Genomic DNA, 20,116 nt, shown 5'->3' with positions numbered 1-20,116 from the left:
TCAACAAGATGCTCATATGCTTCCAAATGGAAAGCTTTCCAACAATTCGCATCCGAGCACGGACTCGATCCACTCCATGGTCCAATAACTGATATACTCCAATTCCTAACAACTCTTTTCGACTCAGGACTTAAACCTTCATCGATTAGAGTCTACTTGGCAGCCATATTGGACACCCGTTCTTCCATTGATGACAACACACCTTTTTGCCACCCGTTGGCCAGGTCTTTCCTCAAGGGTTTAAACAACCTTGCACCTCCTCTCAGAGAACAGGCACCATCATGGGACCTACCATTAGTTCTAAAAATACTTACCGCTCAACCTTTTGAACCTATGGCATCCTGCACTCTCCAATACCTTTCATGGAAAGTGGCATTCCTAGTTGCCATCACTTCAGCCAGACGAGTTAGTGAACTTTCAGCGCTAAGGATTGATCCTCCTTACCTGACATTCCACAAGGAATCAGTATCCTTGCGCCCGGACATCTCCTTCCTCCCGAAGGTGGCATCCAATTTTCATGTCAATGAGACGATATTTCTTCCAGCTTTCTTTCCAAATCCGTCTTCCAACCTAGAGAAACAATTACATTCATTAGACGTACGCAGGGCTCTAGCATTCTACAAAGCTAGAACCCAAGCCTTTAGATCCACACAGAGATGTGCCTAAAAAGGGCACACCGGTATCTAAGCAACGTATCTCTGCCTGGATTCGACAGACGATCCAGCTAGCATGCCAGATCGCACAAAGAGACCTTCCATCTGGAGTGAAGGCCCATTCTACACGGAGGATAGCAACCTCTACTGCATTCGCCAGAGGAATTCCCCTCGCCGATCTGTGCAAAGCAGCTACTTGGTCTTCGCATTCCACATTCATCAAACATTACAAGATGGATGTCCAAGCAAGATCCACTGCTTGCTTCGGGAAAGCCGTGCTTTCATCGATTCTACAATAGACACCTTACCCACCTCCGGTAAGTCAGCTTGCTAATCGCCCCATTAAGTGTGATGCACAGAGACCACGAAGAAGAAATGCAGGTTGCTTACCTGTAACTGTAGTTCTTCGAGTGGTCATCTATGCATTCACACTACCCCGCCACTGTCCCCGCTTCAGTGTCAGTAATTCTGTCAATACCGAGGAAGGGTTCTCCCGAAACCCGGGATCGACTTCGGTCTCGAGGAACTGAGGGAGTGGGCGGGAACACCATATATATACACCTCGACGGTGGGGGGAGGAGTTCCCGCCCAAAAAGTCTCAGCTATTAGAAGTCCAACTGAGGCTCCGCGCAGGCGCAGAGCCCCATTAAGTGTGAATGCACAGATGACCACTTGAAGAACTACAGTTACAGGTAAGCAACCTGCATTTCTGTGCCTCCCCTGGTATAATTGGAGGTAGCGAATTCCTGGCTGCGAATTCCTGCAGGAAGCCCAGGCATAAATCTGTGTTTCTATCAGCCCGTGTGGGTTGCTATGGCCACTGTACAGTCTGACTTAGCCCCCATCACCCAAAAGGGTTTAGTGTAGGCTGTTGCCAACTGCAGCTCTCCGTGGTCCACACTCGTCTTTTGCAAATCATATGCCGTGGGTACTGAATGAAAGGCTCCCTATCCACACAGCTGCCTTTCTCCAGCCCTGTTCAGAAGGCACCTTAAACCACGACTTTAACCACAGTGAATAAGGCAAAAAGCCTTATTCACCATGGTTAAAGTCGTGGTTTAAGGTGTCTTCTGAACAAGGCTTCTGTGGGTTACTGTTCCAAGTTCCAACCCATTTCTGATGTTGGTGGACGGTCCTGCTTAGACTCTGCCTTGGCTGTTATTGGATACAGAAAAGCAGCAGAATTATTCAGCCCTTAGAGGAGGCTTCTGCTTTTTGCATCTCTGGTTGAGTCACCGTTCTGAGCTTGCCTCTTCACAAAGCATAACTGTGACTCTTTGAAGCTCCCTAAGTAAAAGCTTTTTTCCAGGTGTAGAGAGTGATCCTGAGATAACATGCACGCACCCTGCCCAGTTTCCCAAACTCCACCGCTCTTCAGATTTCGTGATTTTTTATATATCAATAAGTCCTTGGGATAAGATCAGCCCCCGCTCCTTGCTCACCAATACTTCCATCCCAACTTAAGTGAGCATTTACAGGTGTCACAAGATTTTTGTTTCTGCTGACTGCAGTTCCATAGCAGTGACCTATGAATGACTCCAGTCTCTTGCAGTACGAAACAAAATCCTGAAAAAATGGGTGCAAGGCAGTAGTTTGAATGAAGCTGAGTTAGATTTTCAGTGGGAGAATTGAGCACATGCTTAAACATTTTCCACTTGAAATCAATGGGACATCAAGGAACCTATGCCGTATATATATATATATATACCACAAAGTAAGTGTGTGTGTGTGTGTGTGTGTTGTGGTAAAAGAAAATGGGGTGTTGCTTGAAGACCCTAGCACAGGAATCAATGGGGGTTATTTGAACAGATGCAGCTGACAAAACAAATCTTCCTTCCTACTTAGAGCTTTCATACACAAGGCATTTATTGTGTGCTCATTATTTGCTACTCACGGTTGTTTATGAGTTCTTTAACTGACATTGTGACTCTCCAGTTTTGCTTCAATTTTTAAACAGCATTTTTGGCGAGTTTTTTTTAGAACGGGAAATGCTGTATTATTTGTGAAAGCTAAGAAAATGCTTTTTTCACATGTGTATTTGTGCTATTCTTCTGTACCACAGTGCCACTTAGAGGTTATGTAGTGGAACAGCAGGAAAGGAAACACTCTTCGTGTAGAGCCCAGGTCTCAATTCTGCAACAAAACTGAAAGTAGATGCAGTAGATTAACAGCGGCATGTAGAAAAAGCTCTTGGACTGTTTCTGCCCCCCCAAAATGCATTGTAAAGAGCAGAGAGATACTTAAACTAAACTCATATTGCTTTTCAACAGGTGTTTGGAATTCTGACAGGAATCCTCTTTGGCTATGATGCCTACACCATCTTACCAAGCCTCAAGAAAAGACATACAGCAGCTCCCACTGGTAGGTCCTCCCAGATGAAAGAGTTGAGGTGTGTGATCTAGTCTGGGCGGCTGCACTAACAATGAGCCAGACAGACACAAGACACCTTGTAGGATTTAATCATCATCACCATCGTCTAGGGTTTTATTTTTGTTTATATATTAAGAACAAGTTCCACACCCACTGTTTCTTGTCACCTGCAACCCCTGCATACAGTTATGGCCTGTATATGCAAGCTACCATGCAGGCCCGAACTCAGGCTGCCCCAACCTGGGGCCCTCCAGATGTTTTTGGACTTCAGTTCCCATCAGGCCTAGAGCCTCATGTGGCACAGAGCAGTAAAGCAGCAGTTTCTGCAGCTGAAACTCTCCCCACGGCCCGAGTTCAATCCCAGCGGAAGCTGGTTTCAGGCAGCTGGCTCAGGTCGACTCAGCCTTCCATCCTCCCGAGGTCTGTAAAATGAGTACCCAGTTAGCTGGGGAAAATGTAGTAACGGCCGGGGAAGGCAATGGCAAACCACCCCGCTATAAGGCCTGCCAAGAAAACGTCAGCGAAAGCTGGCGTCCCTCCAAGAGTCAGTATTGACTCAGCGCTTGCATGAGAGGTTCCTTTCCTTTCCTTCCCATCATGCCTAGCCGGCAGGACCAATGGACAGGGAACTGTTTCCAAAACATCTGGATTGCACCCAGTCAAAGGCTGTTCAGGGCATAGGTTAACAGTTTAGCTTCTGTGAGGAAAAAAGAAAGGTCAGTTTGGCTAGGAAGCGAGGGAAACGGGCTTCCACACTAATCTCTGTCTCTGGAATGGCATCCTTGTTTACACATTCATTTATGGAGCATCTGCACGCTATGCTAGTTACCCTGCTGCATTCCAGTGTGAGTGTTCGTGTGTTTGGGCTGCTTCAGGTGAGCATTTATTGTGGGATCACCGCTGTTTCCTCACCTTTTATGGGGCATCCGCATGACATTGTCATCCATTTGTAATCTCCCCACCCCGGATGCGGCCTTCTGTCTTTTTTCTTAAAGCAGAGAGTGTGACTTTTAAAGAAGACTGGGAGAGAAATGCAGTCTCCGCTGATGTAGATGCCCCATGCGCTAGTCTTCTGTCTGCCTTAGGAGGTGCAGTTGTGATGTGGGCAGAGATCGGTTGGGCAGGTGATCCTATCACAGCTCAGCACAAATTCAGCATTGGGCCCCATTGTTATCGCCAGTTGCTTTATTTTTTGACTGGTCTTTTAAGTAGCACCAAAACACCTTTCTGCCTATCTATATATTCTAAAAGGTATTCAAATCATAGCAAATAGTGCTTGAATGAAAGGGGAGTGTTGCACAGCATCCCCTGACAGTGTGGAAGGTCAACTGCAATTCTATTTGTGGCTTACAGAGGAGAGCCATGCTTTATTTATTTAGCTTTGAGAGTCAACTGCTTGGAAGCACCCTTTCCCTCCCCACTCTAGGCCTGTGTCCTCAGAGAAGGAGCTGGAACCCCCAGACACACAGGGCACATCAGATCATATACCGCAACGAGACCAGGGGAGGTGATGGCGCAGGTCCATCCCTCTCAGGGGGAGGGGATTCTGCCTCTGAGGCAGAGGCTGAGCAATCCCCTCACCCACAGGAGTGTCGTCACCTCAAGCGACAGGCCACTAGGGTTCCCGTGAGAAGGAGTGCTCACTTGCAAAGAAGGAGTGGGCCCTGACATTGGAGCTCCAGTTACTGCAGCTGAGCCCTGAGTGGGGTTCAGCAGGCTCTGGAGTTCAAAGTCCTCACTGTAAACTTAGCCAGTGTTGGAACAACACCATTCTTTCAGGTCCCAGCCCCTCCGTCTTGCTTCCTGGACCTGAGCGTATGTTTCATTTCTCACCTTTGGATTCCCTATCTACTCTGCCTCTGGATAGCGGAACGTATCTGACTGGCTGTCTGCGTTCATGCGTCTGTCTGTTATTTGGATGACTTCTGCCTTAAGCCTGAGCCCCTGCGTGGTGGAACGTTTTTTGGCTCCATTGCATGGCTTCTGCGTTAGCCTTGCCCTCAGAGGCTGCTGCAGTCAAAGCAGGATAGCCTGATCTGTATTTCTCAGGCATTGATTTCTGTGATGAAATACAATTGCAGCACCAGCTTCTGTGCCTTTAAATGTAAGCGCTTCCTCTTTGAAAATTCAGGGCTTCCTGTTTGTTCCTGTTGACTGGGACTTGGGTATCAGAGATGAACAGCTTGATTAATTCCTTCAATATTCCCTGAATGCTATCCTGAGATAAAGGCGGGGAAAGCATTAATCACTGATTTCCTTTCACTTTTGGGTTGCTTCCAGATGAGGCTTTCATCATTCAATCGCCCTGCTCCATTCACAGGGAGTTCAGACATCATCTACCTTTCATTTCTAACTGTCCCTTGTTTTCTCACCGTTTCTTTCATCTTTTTCCTTTCCCCACAAAGAGGAAAAGATACAATAACTGCACATGTCTTTCGATCGGTAATACTAGGGAGTCCTCTGTCTGGAAGCACACTTTAAATTTGGTTTAATGGTGAAACAGTGCAATAAAAAGCACTTGTTTTGTGTGTGTGTGTGTTTTCCAAAAAAAAAAAGTAAAAAATGTAATCAATAAGTATCTCTTTCTCTCCACCCCCACCACTCAAAGAAACTGGTACAGAGAGGTTGTTCAATGGGATATATACGAGGCTGTTCCTCAGACTCTTCCCCTTGCCCAGATCAACAGGAAGCAATACCATGTGCTGAGCTTACTTTTAGTTAGCATTAGAAAGGAGATTTTTGCTGCATGGAACTTCCTTGTGAGGCGACATTATGGTAGGATCTTCACCAGTGGGGAGGACATTGCTAGATAACATAGCAATTGATTAAGTTGCCGTGTGGAATCTCCTATTCCGACTCCACTTCCAGCTTAGGCATGGAGTGAGGGGGTGGGATCAATGCTGTGGCTGTATAATGGGGTTCTAGTATGGAAGCACCCACTGATTCCGAGGAAGAAGAGCACAAGGATAAATTGGTTGAAAGCGCTAAGCTGTGGCTCCCTGCCTCACCTGATTTTTATTTTATTTTATTTAAGTTTTTTTTAATTACACTTTTTTCAACTAAGAGGCTGGGGTGCTGGAAAAAAAGCCTTTAGTGGGGTTCAAAGGAGTGGTTTTGTGCTTTGAACTCAGACCCCCACCTCTGCCTTGTACTGAGGTTCCTGGGCAAGTGACTTTCCTTTGGCTCACCAGTTTGCCTTTTGGGAGTTGAATGTGTTGTGCCTGGCCATGCCCACGCAGGCAGCCATTTTATGAAGGAGCAGGCAGCCATTTTGTGAGAGTAGTCACAATATCCTCAACATTCCAAATGTGCTCACTAACCCAAAGCCATCCACATCATTGGTTGGCAAGCAGGCAGGGGGGGCTTGTGAAAAAAACACACCACCCGTGGTATCTGGGGGCCAAAAAGGCAGTTGACACGCTAGGAGGCAGTAAGCTCACTCACACTACCCTTCCCCAAGAGGACGCCTTCCAAACGTTTTGGACTACAACTCTCATCAGCTCTAGTGAGCATGGCCAGTGGTCAGGGTTGATGGGAACTGGAGTCCAAAATGTCTGGAAGGCATCTCTCTGGGGAAGCATGCATTTAAGCGAACTACGCTTTAAATGTTGTCTCTGTATGTACTGTCCATGTGATTTTAAACATTGTATACTGTATTCTTAATGGTTTTTAATCTTTGTAAAACGCCCAGAGGGCTTCAGCTATGGGGTGGTATAGAAAGAAAGAAAGAAAGAAAGAAAGAAAGAAAGAAAGAAAGAAAGAGGAATAATAACGACACACTCTACTCTTTAAGTTAGAAGTATTGTATTAATTCCCTAAGGAGCCTTCCCTAACCTGGTATTCTCAAGAGAACTATGTTGGCTGGGGATGATTGGAGTTGTAGTCCAATACCTCTTGCAGGGACGAGGCTGGGGAGAAGGCAGCTCTGGAGACTAACCTTGTCCATGCCTGCTTGTGGTCTGTGTGCTCCTTGCAGGTCCTACGGATGGGATCTGAGAACGCCATCTGTCTTCCACATCATGCCGAAGCACCGCCACACTGGACCCCTCCGCTCTAGCCTCCTGCTGGGTCTCCAGCCTGTCAATTCAGCAGCATCTCCCTCCCCCTTGGATGGGTCACCAAGGTTCAAACAGATCATTCTTCGCCCCTAATCTCCGCCAATTTCTGACTCTGTCTTAACAACGGAAAAAGAAAGCCGCTTTAGGCACCTTATGGATTCTAATAAAATAACTGTGCAGGTGTCTAGGTTTGCGTGTCCAGGAAGCTTTAGGGAATAAAGCAGTTTAGAGTTTGGTGAATTGGAGGGGAGAAAATAGATTCTGTCCCTGGATTTTATCCAAAGTTCTAGGAAAGGAAGCCAGGGAGCATCATAGGAAGCAGCTCCACAGACCCATTAAGTGCCTTCCCTTTTTTTGTGCCTGTTTCCTTGGTTTCAAAATCAGGAGAGCATCTAATGTATAGTCCTTTATCTCACTCTGACACCTCCACATAAGAGGTCAGTGTTTTGAAGGAATCCATTGAATAAATGGGTTTTTAACATGTTTTCTAACGACTCTTGAAGAAAATAGACCTAATTCTATACCTTGTCAAGGATGTGTTTTGACACTTTTATTAAGCCACCTTGAATGGCAATTGTAATGAAAATGCGATTTGACAATGTAAAAAAAAGCTGAACACTTAAGGCCCTACTGGGCCTTGGTGGCCCTTTTCTACTCCAGTCATTGATTATAAAAACCCCTTTTTTGGGTAGGAAATAATGAATGTATAGCCTCTCCCCCACCTCCCCACATTTTTATGGTGCTCCAGTTGTCAAACAGGCATCAGGGTACGGGCAGGGGCTCCTGTGTGCATGCTGTGATTCCACACAAGCAGAAAGACGGTTGCCAACCTGTGCTCACCAGTGAGCGGGAAGGTTTCCGAATTGGCCTTGCAGACCTCAGAGCACGAGGGCTCCAGCGCTCTTGCCTCATTTTATTGCCCCCTCCCTGCTTTCACAGTAAGTTCTGTAAATAGAGTAAGCACTTCCAAATTATATGAAAAAGAATTTATGTGCAAATTCAGTATACTTGTTAAGGGTCACAGAATTCAGTTTTTCCTCAGCAGAGAACTTGGGTTACTTTGGTGCAGGCGTCTGGATTTTATTTTGGTAGAGTACAGACTGGAAAGAGCTTTAGTTAGGGGACTCTCGGAGACAGACCATAGGAATAAGGGTTTTTTTTTCTTCTAGGGGAATAAGCTTGGGAATTTAAGCTTGAAGTGTTTTTCCCACCTGTATGGAGTGAGGGCGAGGACAAGGGAGGAAGGAGACGTATCTTTACTATCCCAAACTGCCAGCCTGGCCAAAGCTCTCTTGCTGTTTCTGCCCTCCTCTGTTGGTGCTGTTGGTGGCCCCTCAGGCAGCTTGAATCTATTTTGTGCTTGTTGGAGAAAACAAAATAAATGGTTTAAAATGCAAATAAAAACATAGCCGAATTGGTACTAAGTTTGCTTACTCTTTTGACCGCATCAGTAAACATTTTCTTCAGTTTGTTGTGTGCAGTTTTGTGTACATGTGAAGTTTAGATGTCCAAGAGACTTTTCTTTTTTTCTTTCTTAAAAGGAAGTTTCCTTTTACAGTATGTTTCTAGCCCTCATGAAGGAGATTCATTTAAAATTATGCATAGAATCATAGAATAGTAGAGTTGGAAGGGTCCTATAAGGCCATCATGTCCAACCCCCTGCTCAATTCAGGAATCTACCTTAAAGCATCCCTGACAAGACGGTTGTCCAGCTGCCTCTTGAAGGCCTCTTCAAGAGGCAGCTGAAGAGAGCCCACAACCTCCCTAGGTCATTGGTTCCATTGTCATACTGCTCTAACAGTCAGGAAGTTTTTCCTGATGTCCAGCTGGAAGTTTTTTCTGAACTCCAGCATGAAGAGTTCTAATCTGTAGGCAGCAAATTCATTGCATCCTTAATTGCATTAATCCTTCTTCCCCACCCACCCTGACTTCGCATGCAGTCTTCTTCACTTGCTGGAGCAAAGCAGGTCAGAGGCGATGAGTGGCTGAAGTTGCCTAAGAACTCTTGTGTGCTGTATTTATTGCCCCAGAAAAAAAGTGGGTAAATTTTTAGTCTGGTTATATTTTTACTCTGACCAATGACAAATGTTCAATAAACACACACAGTTCTAAGATAGGGCCACACTACCCCAAACTCTTTGCACTGGCCTTTTTGTCCTGTACTGTTCCAGTTCCCCCTGGCCTGTGTGTGGTTTCTGGCACTGCATGTGTAGAAAATTGTAAGGAAAAAGCACTTTGCAGAAGAGCAAGTAGAATCATAGAATAGCAGAGTTGGAAGGGGCCTACAAGGCTCAATGTAGGAATCCACCCTAAAGCATCCCTGACGGATGGTTGTCCAGCTGCCTCTTGAATGCCTCTAGTGTGGGAAAGCCCACGACCTCCCTTGTAAGCGACTTTGGATCAAGCATGGAGTTTGCTTGGGCCAATCGGCATCTCTCAATTTTATTGGCTGATAAAATTGGGATAATGACCTTACGTAGGCTGCAGGTAGCTTTTTGGAGGAAGGATGGGACACAAATGAGATCTTTGAAAGAAAGGCAGGGTACAAATTTAATAAAATAGAGATAAATTAATATTAATCAATAAAATAGCATAGATAATAATGAATAGAATGCAGGAAAAAGCCAGAATAGCAATAATTCTGCTGGGACTTTAGGCCCTGTTATTTAAGTGTTACATATGGCTCAGACTATGCCAGGGGAAAATGCATTATAGGATGTCATGGTTGGTATGGTGTGTGTCTGAATGTAAAAGGGTGTATGCAACAAAGATGAATGAAGGGTGTATGCAACAAAGGGTGTATGCAACAAAGATGAATGAATGGCTTTAAAGAGGTGGGAATTCTCTCTGGAGGACAAGCCTGATCTATATAGCAGAAATGGGCTGTACTCAACTTAATCCTGGTACATGAATGAGTTCAGTATGCGGTACTGTATTACCACCCCCCGACCCCCGCTCACGCATGAATGTGGATGTCTTGACTGCCAACTCACACAAGCAAATGCTATGTACACAAAGTCTCCTCATAAGTATTTTATCAGGCACAAGCCTTCATTCAGTTGTACAATTGGACCATCAGAACGAAGCTTCAATGTGTCTTTTAGTACTGCGAGGCCATCAGGGCTGTGTTTCTGTAGAAACATCAAGTGGGCATCAAACATTTCACAAATCCTAGCTTTCCATTTATTTAAAAAAAAGTTCCTGGCTCTTATGGCTTCAAAAAATGTGTTGGCACTGCTACGTCCCAAACCAGTTGCTTTCCCCTTGAAGAGGAAAGGAAGGAAGAACCCTAAGCAGAAGGGTCAGATCTAAACAACGTTGTGTTTGCTTTACAGTAGGCCATTATAGGATTATGGGGACAGGGCACATCATAATTAATTGAAAATAATAATTTGGGCTGGCATGGTTATGAAACCGGTCAAGAGTCCTGTTTTTAAGTCCATTGAAGTATTTTAGCATTTTCTATTTGGTCCAAGAAAGGAGAAGAATGTCACCAAGTTAAGATGACCCCCCTATATGTTCTGTGTAGGCCATTATTGGAAGGTAAGAATTGTTCTTACTATCCAGTTCTTGTAGAATTGCTTCTACAGGGCCCATTTGTTTCTTTGCTCCTACCCCAAAGACACAGAACAGCACAGATTCCCTCCCCGGGTTCCTTACATACCCTGCTTGTCAAAGCCCAGCTCCCTGTAACAATCCACTGCGGCACAGATGTGTTTTCATAAATTTTTATTTAAATTTCATTTAAATTAAAATCCTTAATTAGAAAAAAACAAAAATTTAAAAATTGCAATCTTGAGAGATGCGTACAATGTGGGGGGACTGGACAGGGAAAGAGAATGGTAGTTCTAGTTGGAGATGAGGGACGTGTTGTGGGCTCTGCCCCCTAAAGGACACCTTGTGCCCATATTCCATATCCCAGCTGGGGAACAGAGTTCCACCCCACAAAAACACACACACATAACCAAACACCTTGCTTATAGAGAAGAAGCACCCCAAAGCTTGAAACCGTGTAACCTTGTTACAGGCTTACATTAATAATGGCAACTTGAAGGGTCAAAAGGGTCACCCAGGAGAGGTGACAAGTTCAGAGGTCACAGTGGAAAGGTCAAAGCCAAAGTTCAAGGGGTTCCAGGTAAGAAAATGCAGTTTGAAGCTCATAGGGCACACAGTGCAGAGGTTTAAGAAGACCATCACTCTGAGGGTTCAAGACGAAAGGGCTGATCAGTGTTCGGAAGGTCACAGTTGAGAGGTCAAAAGGCCACAATGGAAAATAAACACAACCAAAGTTCAAAGACCACCACAGACAGGAGTTCAAGATTCTTCACAGAAGGGGCCACATCTAAAGGTTGAAAGTCACCACGGAGAAGCCAGTGCTCAAGTCGTCCCTGAGGGAAAGGGTTAGAAGATTTCAACAGTCGTGATGGAGAGGTCACTTTCTGAGGAGGATCCCCGGCAAAGGGTCGTGAGCCAAAGAGGTCATAGTGGAAGAAGCAACGGTCAATGGTTCTGGGCCAATTTTCAGAGGCCCACACACAAAACGGTCAACACTGAACGGTTTCGACAAGCCAAGGGGGATCCCGACTTCACAGCTGAATCGTGACGGCCAAAGTCCATGAAGGCGAAGGTCAGGTCTATGCCACCACACAATTCTTGTCCCGGACCACCCGCAGTCTTCGGCGCTGCTGTTTACGTGTAGAGTCAACGGACGGTGTGGTCTCTGTGGGGCTAGCACCCCCTCGTAGGTGGGGAGGGAGGGGTATAGGCTCCCCCAGGAAGTAGCCTTCCTCCTCCGAGGAGGAGTCAGAGGAGTCGGAGGAGCTGAAATCCCACCCCCGGGGTGGGTAACGTCGGTGCCAGGCGGGAAAAGCCCCCTCGGAAGCTGAATAGGAGAGGTTTGCTCCCCTCTTCTCCCCTGTGCCTTTTCTCGGCCTCCACCCCTGGCTCTCCAGGTTGAGGGAGTTGTCTGAGGTGGAGTGAGGGTGCCCCCGGTTGGCCCCTCCATTTTGAAGCAGCTGGTGGGCATTCAGGGAGGTCTGCTCAGGACAAAGAGAGCTTGGCTCTCCCGAGACTAGAGGTTCCCGGAAGCTCACCCGGGGTAACCCTCCCCGAGCAAAACTCCCGGGCCCCAGCTCAGTTCCCTCGCTGAGTCGTGGCCGGGCAGATGCTTGAAGCTTAGAAGCAGAACTGCTGCTCCAGTCGGGGGTTTTGGAGGGAGGCAGACCCAACTCTGGCATGGAATGGCGCAGGGGGGAGGCACGTTGGAAACGCGGCCGGATCTCTGTTCCTGCGGAAGAAACATGACTATTAGAGACAGGGAGAGAAGAGAGAGGCCCAGAGCCCGAACCTAGAAGCCGTCCCCGCCCCCAACGACTGCATATGTTTGCGATGGCTGTGTGCTCCTTGGTTCCTGCTCACCTGTTCCTGGCTCCTGGTCAGTGGCTGGTGGTGGGCAAGTGGAAGTCCCCCGGGAGGTACATTTCACCGGCTCCTCGCAACTCTGGCTACAGCCTGAGCCGTTGCTATCTGGATCCGAGAGCTCCTCTGTTTCCGTGGGCATCTCCTCCCCAGCTCCAGGCAGTCCACTCCAGCTCCTTCGGATCCGTGGGGCTGAGCCGGGCGGCACCGGCTGCCCGCCAAAGGACACGGAACGGGCGACGTGGGAGGTGGCTGAGCGCTGGGCCTGAACCCGGCGCTGCTGCCAGCTGGCTCGCCGAGAGTCCTGGGAACGGGCACTCTGGAAGGCCGAGTCGCAGGAGTCTGAGCCGTTCGGGTCTTCACCCAGGCTGCAGGCCCGGGAGCAGAAGATCTGGCCCTGCTTGGGCAGGAAAGGCTTCCCCAGCAGGGGCTGGTGGCAGCGGGAGCAGCTGAAACAGGCGTCGGTGGCGTGCCAGTGCTGGCCCTCGTAGGTCATCTGGCCCTGGTCAATGCCTGCAGGGAAAGGACAAGTCCAGAGTCAAGCCCTTCAGTTCACACAATCACGGGGTTGGGAGGGACCTCCAAAGGTCATGTATCTCAACCCCCTTGCTGATGCAGGAAATCCGCTGCACACAAACATCCCAGGGGATCTCTAGCCTGAAGATTTTTTTCCTCCTGTTTCCAGATGTGAGGAAAATGAGAGACATCAGCCTGATCCGCACATAACGCTAAGCCATGGTGTGGTTTGCTGAAATCTGGTGTCTTGTGTCCAAACCCATCCCTGCAAACAAATCGTGTTTTGTTAACCAGCTATAAATCACAAACAGAAACCATGGTTTACTGTTTGCTTACAAGGTCTGGCTTGTTTAAACCATGGCTTGTTGTGATCTCTGAACCCAAATCCGTGGCTTATCCCTGGGTTGTTTGAGCTGCGGATCGCTCTGAAACAGACATGCCCAGCAAATCAAAACCATTCTGAAGGCTGGCAATGTAGGCCAGAGAGAAACAAAACAGACACAGGGAAAACAAACCACTTAGCTTGCTTGTGTGCAAGGCAAGTTGTGGCTAAAGCAATAAACCATGGTTAAGATAAACCATGGCTTAGTGTTACATCTGAACAAGCCATTGACTTTTTAAATGCTAAAAAACACTCTCTATTAAAAGCACTTTCTTTTTTGCAAACGGAGTGCTGCCCATAGCTCATTCAGAGTATGGGAGTCATACTTATCCTAGTATTCCTTTAGAAAGGGGTCAAAGCATACATTTTTCTGTCTTAATTTTGTTAAAAAGGAGCCACATGGTGGGCCAAATCAAGATTGGCACAGCAATAAGCCAAGAGGGTGGTTGCAATATCTTTTAAAACCCTGTTGCCCTGTGTCCTGTCACCTTGAGAAAAAACAGCCACCCCAAAGCATTTAACGCAAGGTGGAGTTTGGCCCCCAGAGTGGCTTATGTGGGGTTTCCAAGGGTTTCCCAGCAAAGCACTGATTAGGTCCACATCTTCTTGGCTCCCCCTCTGCTATGGGATTATTTGTTCCCAGACCAATCTGGCCTTTCAAGATGAGATTTTGGGCCCTTGGGAGGACTCCGGGAGCCTTCTCCAGTCTCCCGTCCCTACACAATTTGGGGGGGGGGTGTCCCTCCCAACACCCCCAGGCGCGTTTCCATACCAATGTGCTCCCCGCAGGCATCGCAATACTCCGCGTAGAGACTCTCATAGCAGCGGCAACAGTAGGGGCGGCTCTGGCGCATGATGTACCGTTGCCCACCCAGCGCCTCCTCGCACTCAAAGCAGCAGAAATGGCGCATGTGCCAGTGGCGGCCCTCGGCCTCTGTGCACTCATCCGCAAAGATAATCTGGCCAGGGAAAAAGGGGGAAATGAGTCAGATGGAAGAGAGATAACCCAAAGAAAGATGGGTCGATCCAGAGAGAAGCTAGATCAACAGCAATGGCAGAAGTGCATTTCCCGGCAGCCCCCTTCAACTCCCTGAAAATGCAAAGTCAGGAGACCCTCCTGAAGGGGGTGAGCTGCGGGGAGGAATTCCCCTAAATCGGGCAGAGGAACCTTCCGTGAGCAGAGCCCTTCTTTTCACGGAAGGCAGATCTTGGGTCCAACCTCAGAATTACGACCCGTTGTTCCCTAAGACAGAGTTCCCCACCTCCCTGTCCATCCCCACTCACAGATCACCCCACATAAACCATGTATGGATAAAGGTATGGAAGAGATCACAGTAGCCGTCGACAACCTGGTGCCCTCCAGATGTGACAGAGTACAGCATTAGAGCCGGCAAGGGGGTGCCAGGAGTTGTGTAGTCCAACACATCTGAAGGGCACCAGGTTGAGGAAGACTGGGCTACAGAATAGACAGCTCTGAGCAATTCAAACAAGCGAGCCAAGTCACACCGAAGGACTACGAATGGAGGGTGGGAAGTCCAACAGCATTACAACAACCTAAAACTTCCAACCTCATCACATGGCGAACGGCTACAACCTGCTCATAAAGGACCATGCCCGGAAGGCTATACCCACGTGTTCTTTGCTGAACGTGTAGAATCTGCTCTAGAGAGGGGCTTTGGGAACCAAGTCACCTTTTAAACCAGACTTCCCCAAGCTGGTGTGTTCCAGATGTGTTGGGCCACAACCCCCATCATTCCCCACAATTGACCTTGCTATGTGGGGCTGATAGGGAGTTGTAGTCCAAAGCATCTGGAGGGTTCCAGGTTGGAGAAGGTGGCCTTAAACCCACACCTCTTTCCCTCTGCTCCTCATTATAACGGCCACAAAAGAAAATGGCACTGCAAAAACAGCAACAAAGATGCATGAATCCTACAAGCGTAAATCAAGACCCCTGCGGTTCAACCCTTCCCAACCGTTCATGCCAAATGTAGGGTGAGTTTGGGGGAGGGGGGTCCATGGTTCAACTTTTACATCACAGCTGGCGTCATCCATTCTGACGCTACAGGAAAGGTGGACTACAGGTCAAGACTCTTCTCTTCTCCCAGGCATTTGACAGCATTTAACAACGCTAAGTTTGTTTGTTTTTTAACAGACCTCAGAACTGTTGTTTCAAAATGGATATTGTTGTTTTGATGGTTTAAAATTTTTGAATACTTTTTAACGCTCACTGTTTTTAAATGTTGTAAACCGCCCAGAGAGCTTTGGCTGTGGGGCGGTATATAAATGAAATAAATAAATAAATGAAATAAATAAATAAATAAATAAATACAAGCCTAAAAAAGACCTATGCCATTGTGCCAAAGTTCTTCGAGGTAAGGGTGGGTTGGGTGGGAAAGGAAGTCATGGTACTTGCATGCAAGAGGTCTTGTCAAGTGACATCAGAGCAACCCTATTGGGAGAGAGAAACTCCAAGAAGAGTTCTAAAGACGGCTCCATACAGGTGGAATGGCTCGTTCACATCCTGTTCAGGAGGGGGGCGGAGAAGAAAAAGCCCACCCACAAGGCCATATCGGGCAAGGATGCGGAACCTCCGGCCCACGGGCCAATTTGACCCAGCCAGCCCACGGGGCTTCAAGTGAGCCCCTGCCTCCTACCCGAAGCCTTGCCCTCTGGCTCCCTACCCGAAGCCCTGCCCTCTGGCTCCCTACCCGAAGCCCTGCCTTCTGGCTCCCTACCCGAAGCCCTGCCCTCTGGCTCCCTACCCGAAGCCCTGCCTTCTGGCTCCCTACCCGAAGCCCTGCCCTCTGGCTCCCTACCTGAAGCCCTGCCCTCTGGCTCCCTACCCGAAGCCCTGCCCTCTGGCTCCCTACCCGAAGCCCTGCCCTCTGGCTCCCTACCCGAAGCCCTGCCCTCTGGCTCCCTACCCGAAGCCCTGCCCTCTGGCTCCCTACCCGAAGCCCTGCCCTCTGGCTCCCTACCCGAAGCCCTGCCCTCTGGCTCCCTACCCGAAGCCCTGCCCTCTGGCTCCCTACCCGAAGCCCTGCCCTCTGGTTCCCTACCCGAAGCCCTGCCTTCTGGCTCCCTACCTGAAGCCCTGCCCTCTGGCTCCCTACCCGAAGCCCTGCCCTCTGGCTCCCTACCCGAAGCCCTCTGGCTACCCAGGGGGGCTTTGCAGGAGGAAGCTGGACAGGGTCCCTCTTACTTTCTTCCCTGATGGGGGAAGGGGCAGGGGCTAGCAGAGCTTCAGGCCGCTTTGCTGCACGCCAGCACACACAGCAAAGCTGCCCTCGCCACCAAAGCACTGCTTGGAGTGGTCCTGCACATGGCATTTTGGTCGGGGAGGCTTCGTGTTTAGCTGGGCACACTTGCAAGAGCCTGGCTGAATCCCGAAGGGAGGGGGGTTAGGTTAAAAGCCATTCACAACCCCGTCCTCCATCCGTGCATCTTTCCAGCACAATGCCGCATGCTTCCGGACTCAGAGTAAGCAACATTTGGGCAACCTCTACTACAAAGCAGAATTCCCCAACCTATGGCCCTCCAAACACATTGGACTGCAGCTCCCACAATCCCCCAGTCAGATTGGAAAAGGCTGCCATAAAGAATGCAATTGGGTGCCCCACTGATGCCAACGGGAGAAATGATCCCCGTGCCAAAAATGTTCCTCTTCAGTGGCCTGCAATAAGAAATCGAGATCATTTCCCCCCTTCTGAGAAGACAAGCCCAAATCCCTCCTCCCGGCACGCAGGAAACACACGCCCCGGCGCAAAACCCTCACCTCATCGCAGGCCTCGCAGCGGGGCTTGAGCCGCTCGGCGTGATGCCGCCCACAGTAGATCTTGCCGTCCTGGTAGAAGTAGATGAGGTCGACGAGGAGCTCCCGGCACGTGGTGCAGACGAAGCACTGCGGGTGCCAGCAGGCTCCGTGCCCAGCTCGGCTGGCAAAGACGGCAATGTCCCCGCCGCATATCTGCTTTCCGCACTGCCGGTGGAAGAACGAGGCGAGAACCCTTAGGGCACTTTGCAAGGTCCTCAAGGCACTGTGGCTACAATATCGCAGCAATGCTTACAGCGGCCCCTGAAGTCAGACCAGTATTACTATTGTAGAATCTATGGGGGAAGGCAGGGGATGGGCAAAGCCACCCACGACCAGGGCGCCAGGTAGAGGAGCGCTCCTGGTTCATACCCTGGTGCTGGAGGAAGCTCGCTGCTGCTGCTGCGGCCCTCTGCCGCCAAGCACTCGTGAGTTAGGTAAGGCCTCGCAGATCAGGTGCTGTGCCACAGAGCACCTGGCTCACATGTTCTTCAACGTTTGTGCTGAAAGGAAGGGCCGCCACCAGTGTACAAACTGAGGTTGAAAGTGACAAAATGGTGTGTATGTGGAAAGACAGAAATAAGGGAGAGATGGGGGAAGGGAGGAAGTCCACCAACTAAGAGGAGGCGTCTTATGTGTGGGAATTTATCAGCCAAAACGATGGCCGTGAGTCTCTAGTTACTGAAAACTTGGGAAGCTGAGTGCTTCTTCATACAGTGCATAGTTAAATTATGGAACTCACTACCACAAGATGTAGTGATGGCCACCAATTTGGATGGCTTTAAAACAGGGTTGGATAAATTCCTGGGGGAGAAGGCTATCAATGGCTACTAATCCTGATAGCTATGTGCCATGTCCAGTATCAGAGGCAGTTTCTGGGGAACATGGGCGGGAGGGTGCTGTTGCACCCATGTCCTGTTTGAGGGTCTTTAGTCGTCAGCTGGTTGGCCACCGTGTGAACAGAGTGCTGGGCTAGATGGACTCTTGGTCTGATCCAGCATCAGGGCTCTTCTAATGTTCTTATGTCCTCATATCCACCAATGGAACACACACATTTCCCATTTCATTGAGGGCCTTTCTAAAAGCAGCAACAGGAGCACAGCTCCTTACAGCAGCCCAGCAATGTGAGTTTCTGTTACATGAGGGCAGGATACTATGCTTGTGCCAGCCCCTGGCACCATGCCAAGGAAGCAGAATTCTGCGACCTGCTTCCTTAATGAGGTGGGTCACAGAGAGTGTTTGTGAGCTGGCCGCCCGCCGCTGCCCCCTCCCCGGTTTCTGTCTAGGCTTAATTCAAGGTGCTGTTTTTTGCACAGAGTGCACTAAAGCAGGCCAGGCCTGAAGATGAGGCGGCATCTTCTTCTTCTCCACATAATTCTGGCCAGACTCAAGGCCGTCAGGCAGTGGAGGCTTGGTGGTTCCGATTGTCGGTCGGGTGGTGGATTCACTGACCCACTGATATCGGAGCCACCAGCCTCCACTGGCTCCAGGTCCTTTCTTTTCAGGAAATTAGATGCTGTGCTGCTCACGCCAGGGTCTTCTCGGGGTGGGGTGGGGGAGTGGCACCCAAACTGTGAAATGCCCTGCCAACCAGAAGCCGTGGACCACTTGCCTCACTGCTTAGGCTACTCACAAAAACAGGTTGGTTTCCCCAGGCAGTTTAAGAAAGTGAGCGTGCTCTGAAACGTCCTTGCTCTTGTTGCTCTTTGTTTTTATAGACTGTTGGCAAATCAACACATTTTAAAGAAATAGGAGCTGAACTACCACACCTGGGCATTAGATGTCGCTGTTGCTCTGCCGACATATTCATTTCTCTAACAATGTAGCCTGCCCTGGCAATCTAGGTCCACCCAGAACTACTGGATCCGATCCTGACCTGGCTTTTGTAGCAACCCTAGCTCTTAACTCAATTTAGGGTGACCATATGAAAAGGAGGACAGGGCTCCTGTGTCTTTAACAGTTGCAAAGAAAAGGGTGCCAGCAGGTGTCATTTGTATATATGGAGAACCTGGTGAAATTCCCTCTTCATCACAACAGTTAAAAGTGCAGGAGCTGTACTAGAGTGACCAGATTTAAAAGAGGGCAGGGCACCTGCAGCTTTAACTGTTGTGATGAAGAGGAAATTTCACCAGGTGCTGCATGCATACAAATGACACCTGCTGAAATTCCCTTTTCAATACAGGAGCCCTGTCCTCCTTTTCAAATGGTCACCCTACTTAACTCTGTCAGATGAGAAAAGCAGAGCCTGGCCAGGACTGTCCAAAATTGCTGGGGATGAAAATGCCTGAGCAGGAGGAATGCAAGAGGCTGAAGCCTGGTGCAGCCCCTTTCCAAAACTCCACTCAGACTTCCTCCTGCTTTTACTCTCCTCACCTGAGAAAACCACTCTCCAAGCTTTTACTGACTGTGCTGGTGGGGTTCTGAGTGAAAACTGCTGCATGAGTTTTAACAGTTTTTAATGCTTTATGTGTGTATGTTCTATCTTTTAGAAACTTTAAATTTTGTATACTCGTTTTAATCTTAATTTTAGAATTTCTGTAAACCGCCCAGAGAGCCCTGGCTATGGGAGTGGTATATAAGTGCAATAATAAAATAAATAAATAAATAAATAAACCTATAAACATATGAAGCTGCCTTTTACCAAGCCAATCCGTCTGTTTGTACACACACACTTGCACGTATGGCGGAGGGCGGCGGGGGGGGAACAGATGGTCATGAAATGTAAAAACTGACATCTGCAATAATTCTATGTAAAGCTTAAATGCCAAAGCAATAAACAGCACAGATCCATAATTCTTTCTTTTTAAGCACATTATGGGAACAAGGATCTGGACAGAATCTGATAGTCAAGGATTCATATTTATGACCAGGATACTTGAGAACCTCAATTACACATCATTCCAGGGAT

General features: G+C 48.5%; 2 protein-coding genes across 5 annotated transcripts in view; one reads left to right on the top strand and one right to left on the bottom strand.

The window, feature by feature from the left end:
* PLP2 (proteolipid protein 2) overlaps nucleotides 1-7,438 on the top strand; it is a 32,251-nt gene extending 24,813 nt beyond the window's left edge. The window contains exons 4-5 of the mRNA XM_063119455.1: nucleotides 2,924-3,014; nucleotides 7,000-7,438. Of these exons, the coding sequence (XP_062975525.1) occupies nucleotides 2,924-3,014; nucleotides 7,000-7,019 (111 nt within the window). The 3' untranslated portion in view covers nucleotides 7,020-7,438. The remainder of the gene's footprint in view (nucleotides 1-2,923; nucleotides 3,015-6,999) is intronic.
* Nucleotides 7,439-10,795: 3,357 nt separating this feature from the next.
* Nucleotides 10,796-20,116, bottom strand: part of PRICKLE3 (prickle planar cell polarity protein 3) — a 52,844-nt gene continuing 43,523 nt past the window's right edge. For all 4 annotated transcript variants that reach the window (XM_063119450.1, XM_063119447.1, XM_063119451.1 and 1 more), the window contains 4 exons: nucleotides 17,173-17,376; nucleotides 14,170-14,356; nucleotides 12,500-13,012; nucleotides 10,796-12,368 (listed from right to left, as the gene is read on the bottom strand). In XM_063119450.1, coding sequence (XP_062975520.1) covers nucleotides 11,716-12,368; nucleotides 12,500-13,012; nucleotides 14,170-14,356; nucleotides 17,173-17,376 — 1,557 coding nt within the window. In that variant the 3' untranslated portion in view covers nucleotides 10,796-11,715. The remainder of the gene's footprint in view (nucleotides 12,369-12,499; nucleotides 13,013-14,169; nucleotides 14,357-17,172; nucleotides 17,377-20,116) is intronic.

Source organism: Elgaria multicarinata, chromosome 3, assembly GCF_023053635.1.
Source record: "Elgaria multicarinata webbii isolate HBS135686 ecotype San Diego chromosome 3, rElgMul1.1.pri, whole genome shotgun sequence".
NCBI classification, from domain to species: Eukaryota; Metazoa; Chordata; class Lepidosauria; order Squamata; family Anguidae; genus Elgaria; species Elgaria multicarinata.
Note: the sequence above shows the minus strand (reverse complement) of the source record. Positions and strands in the feature narration are given on the sequence as shown.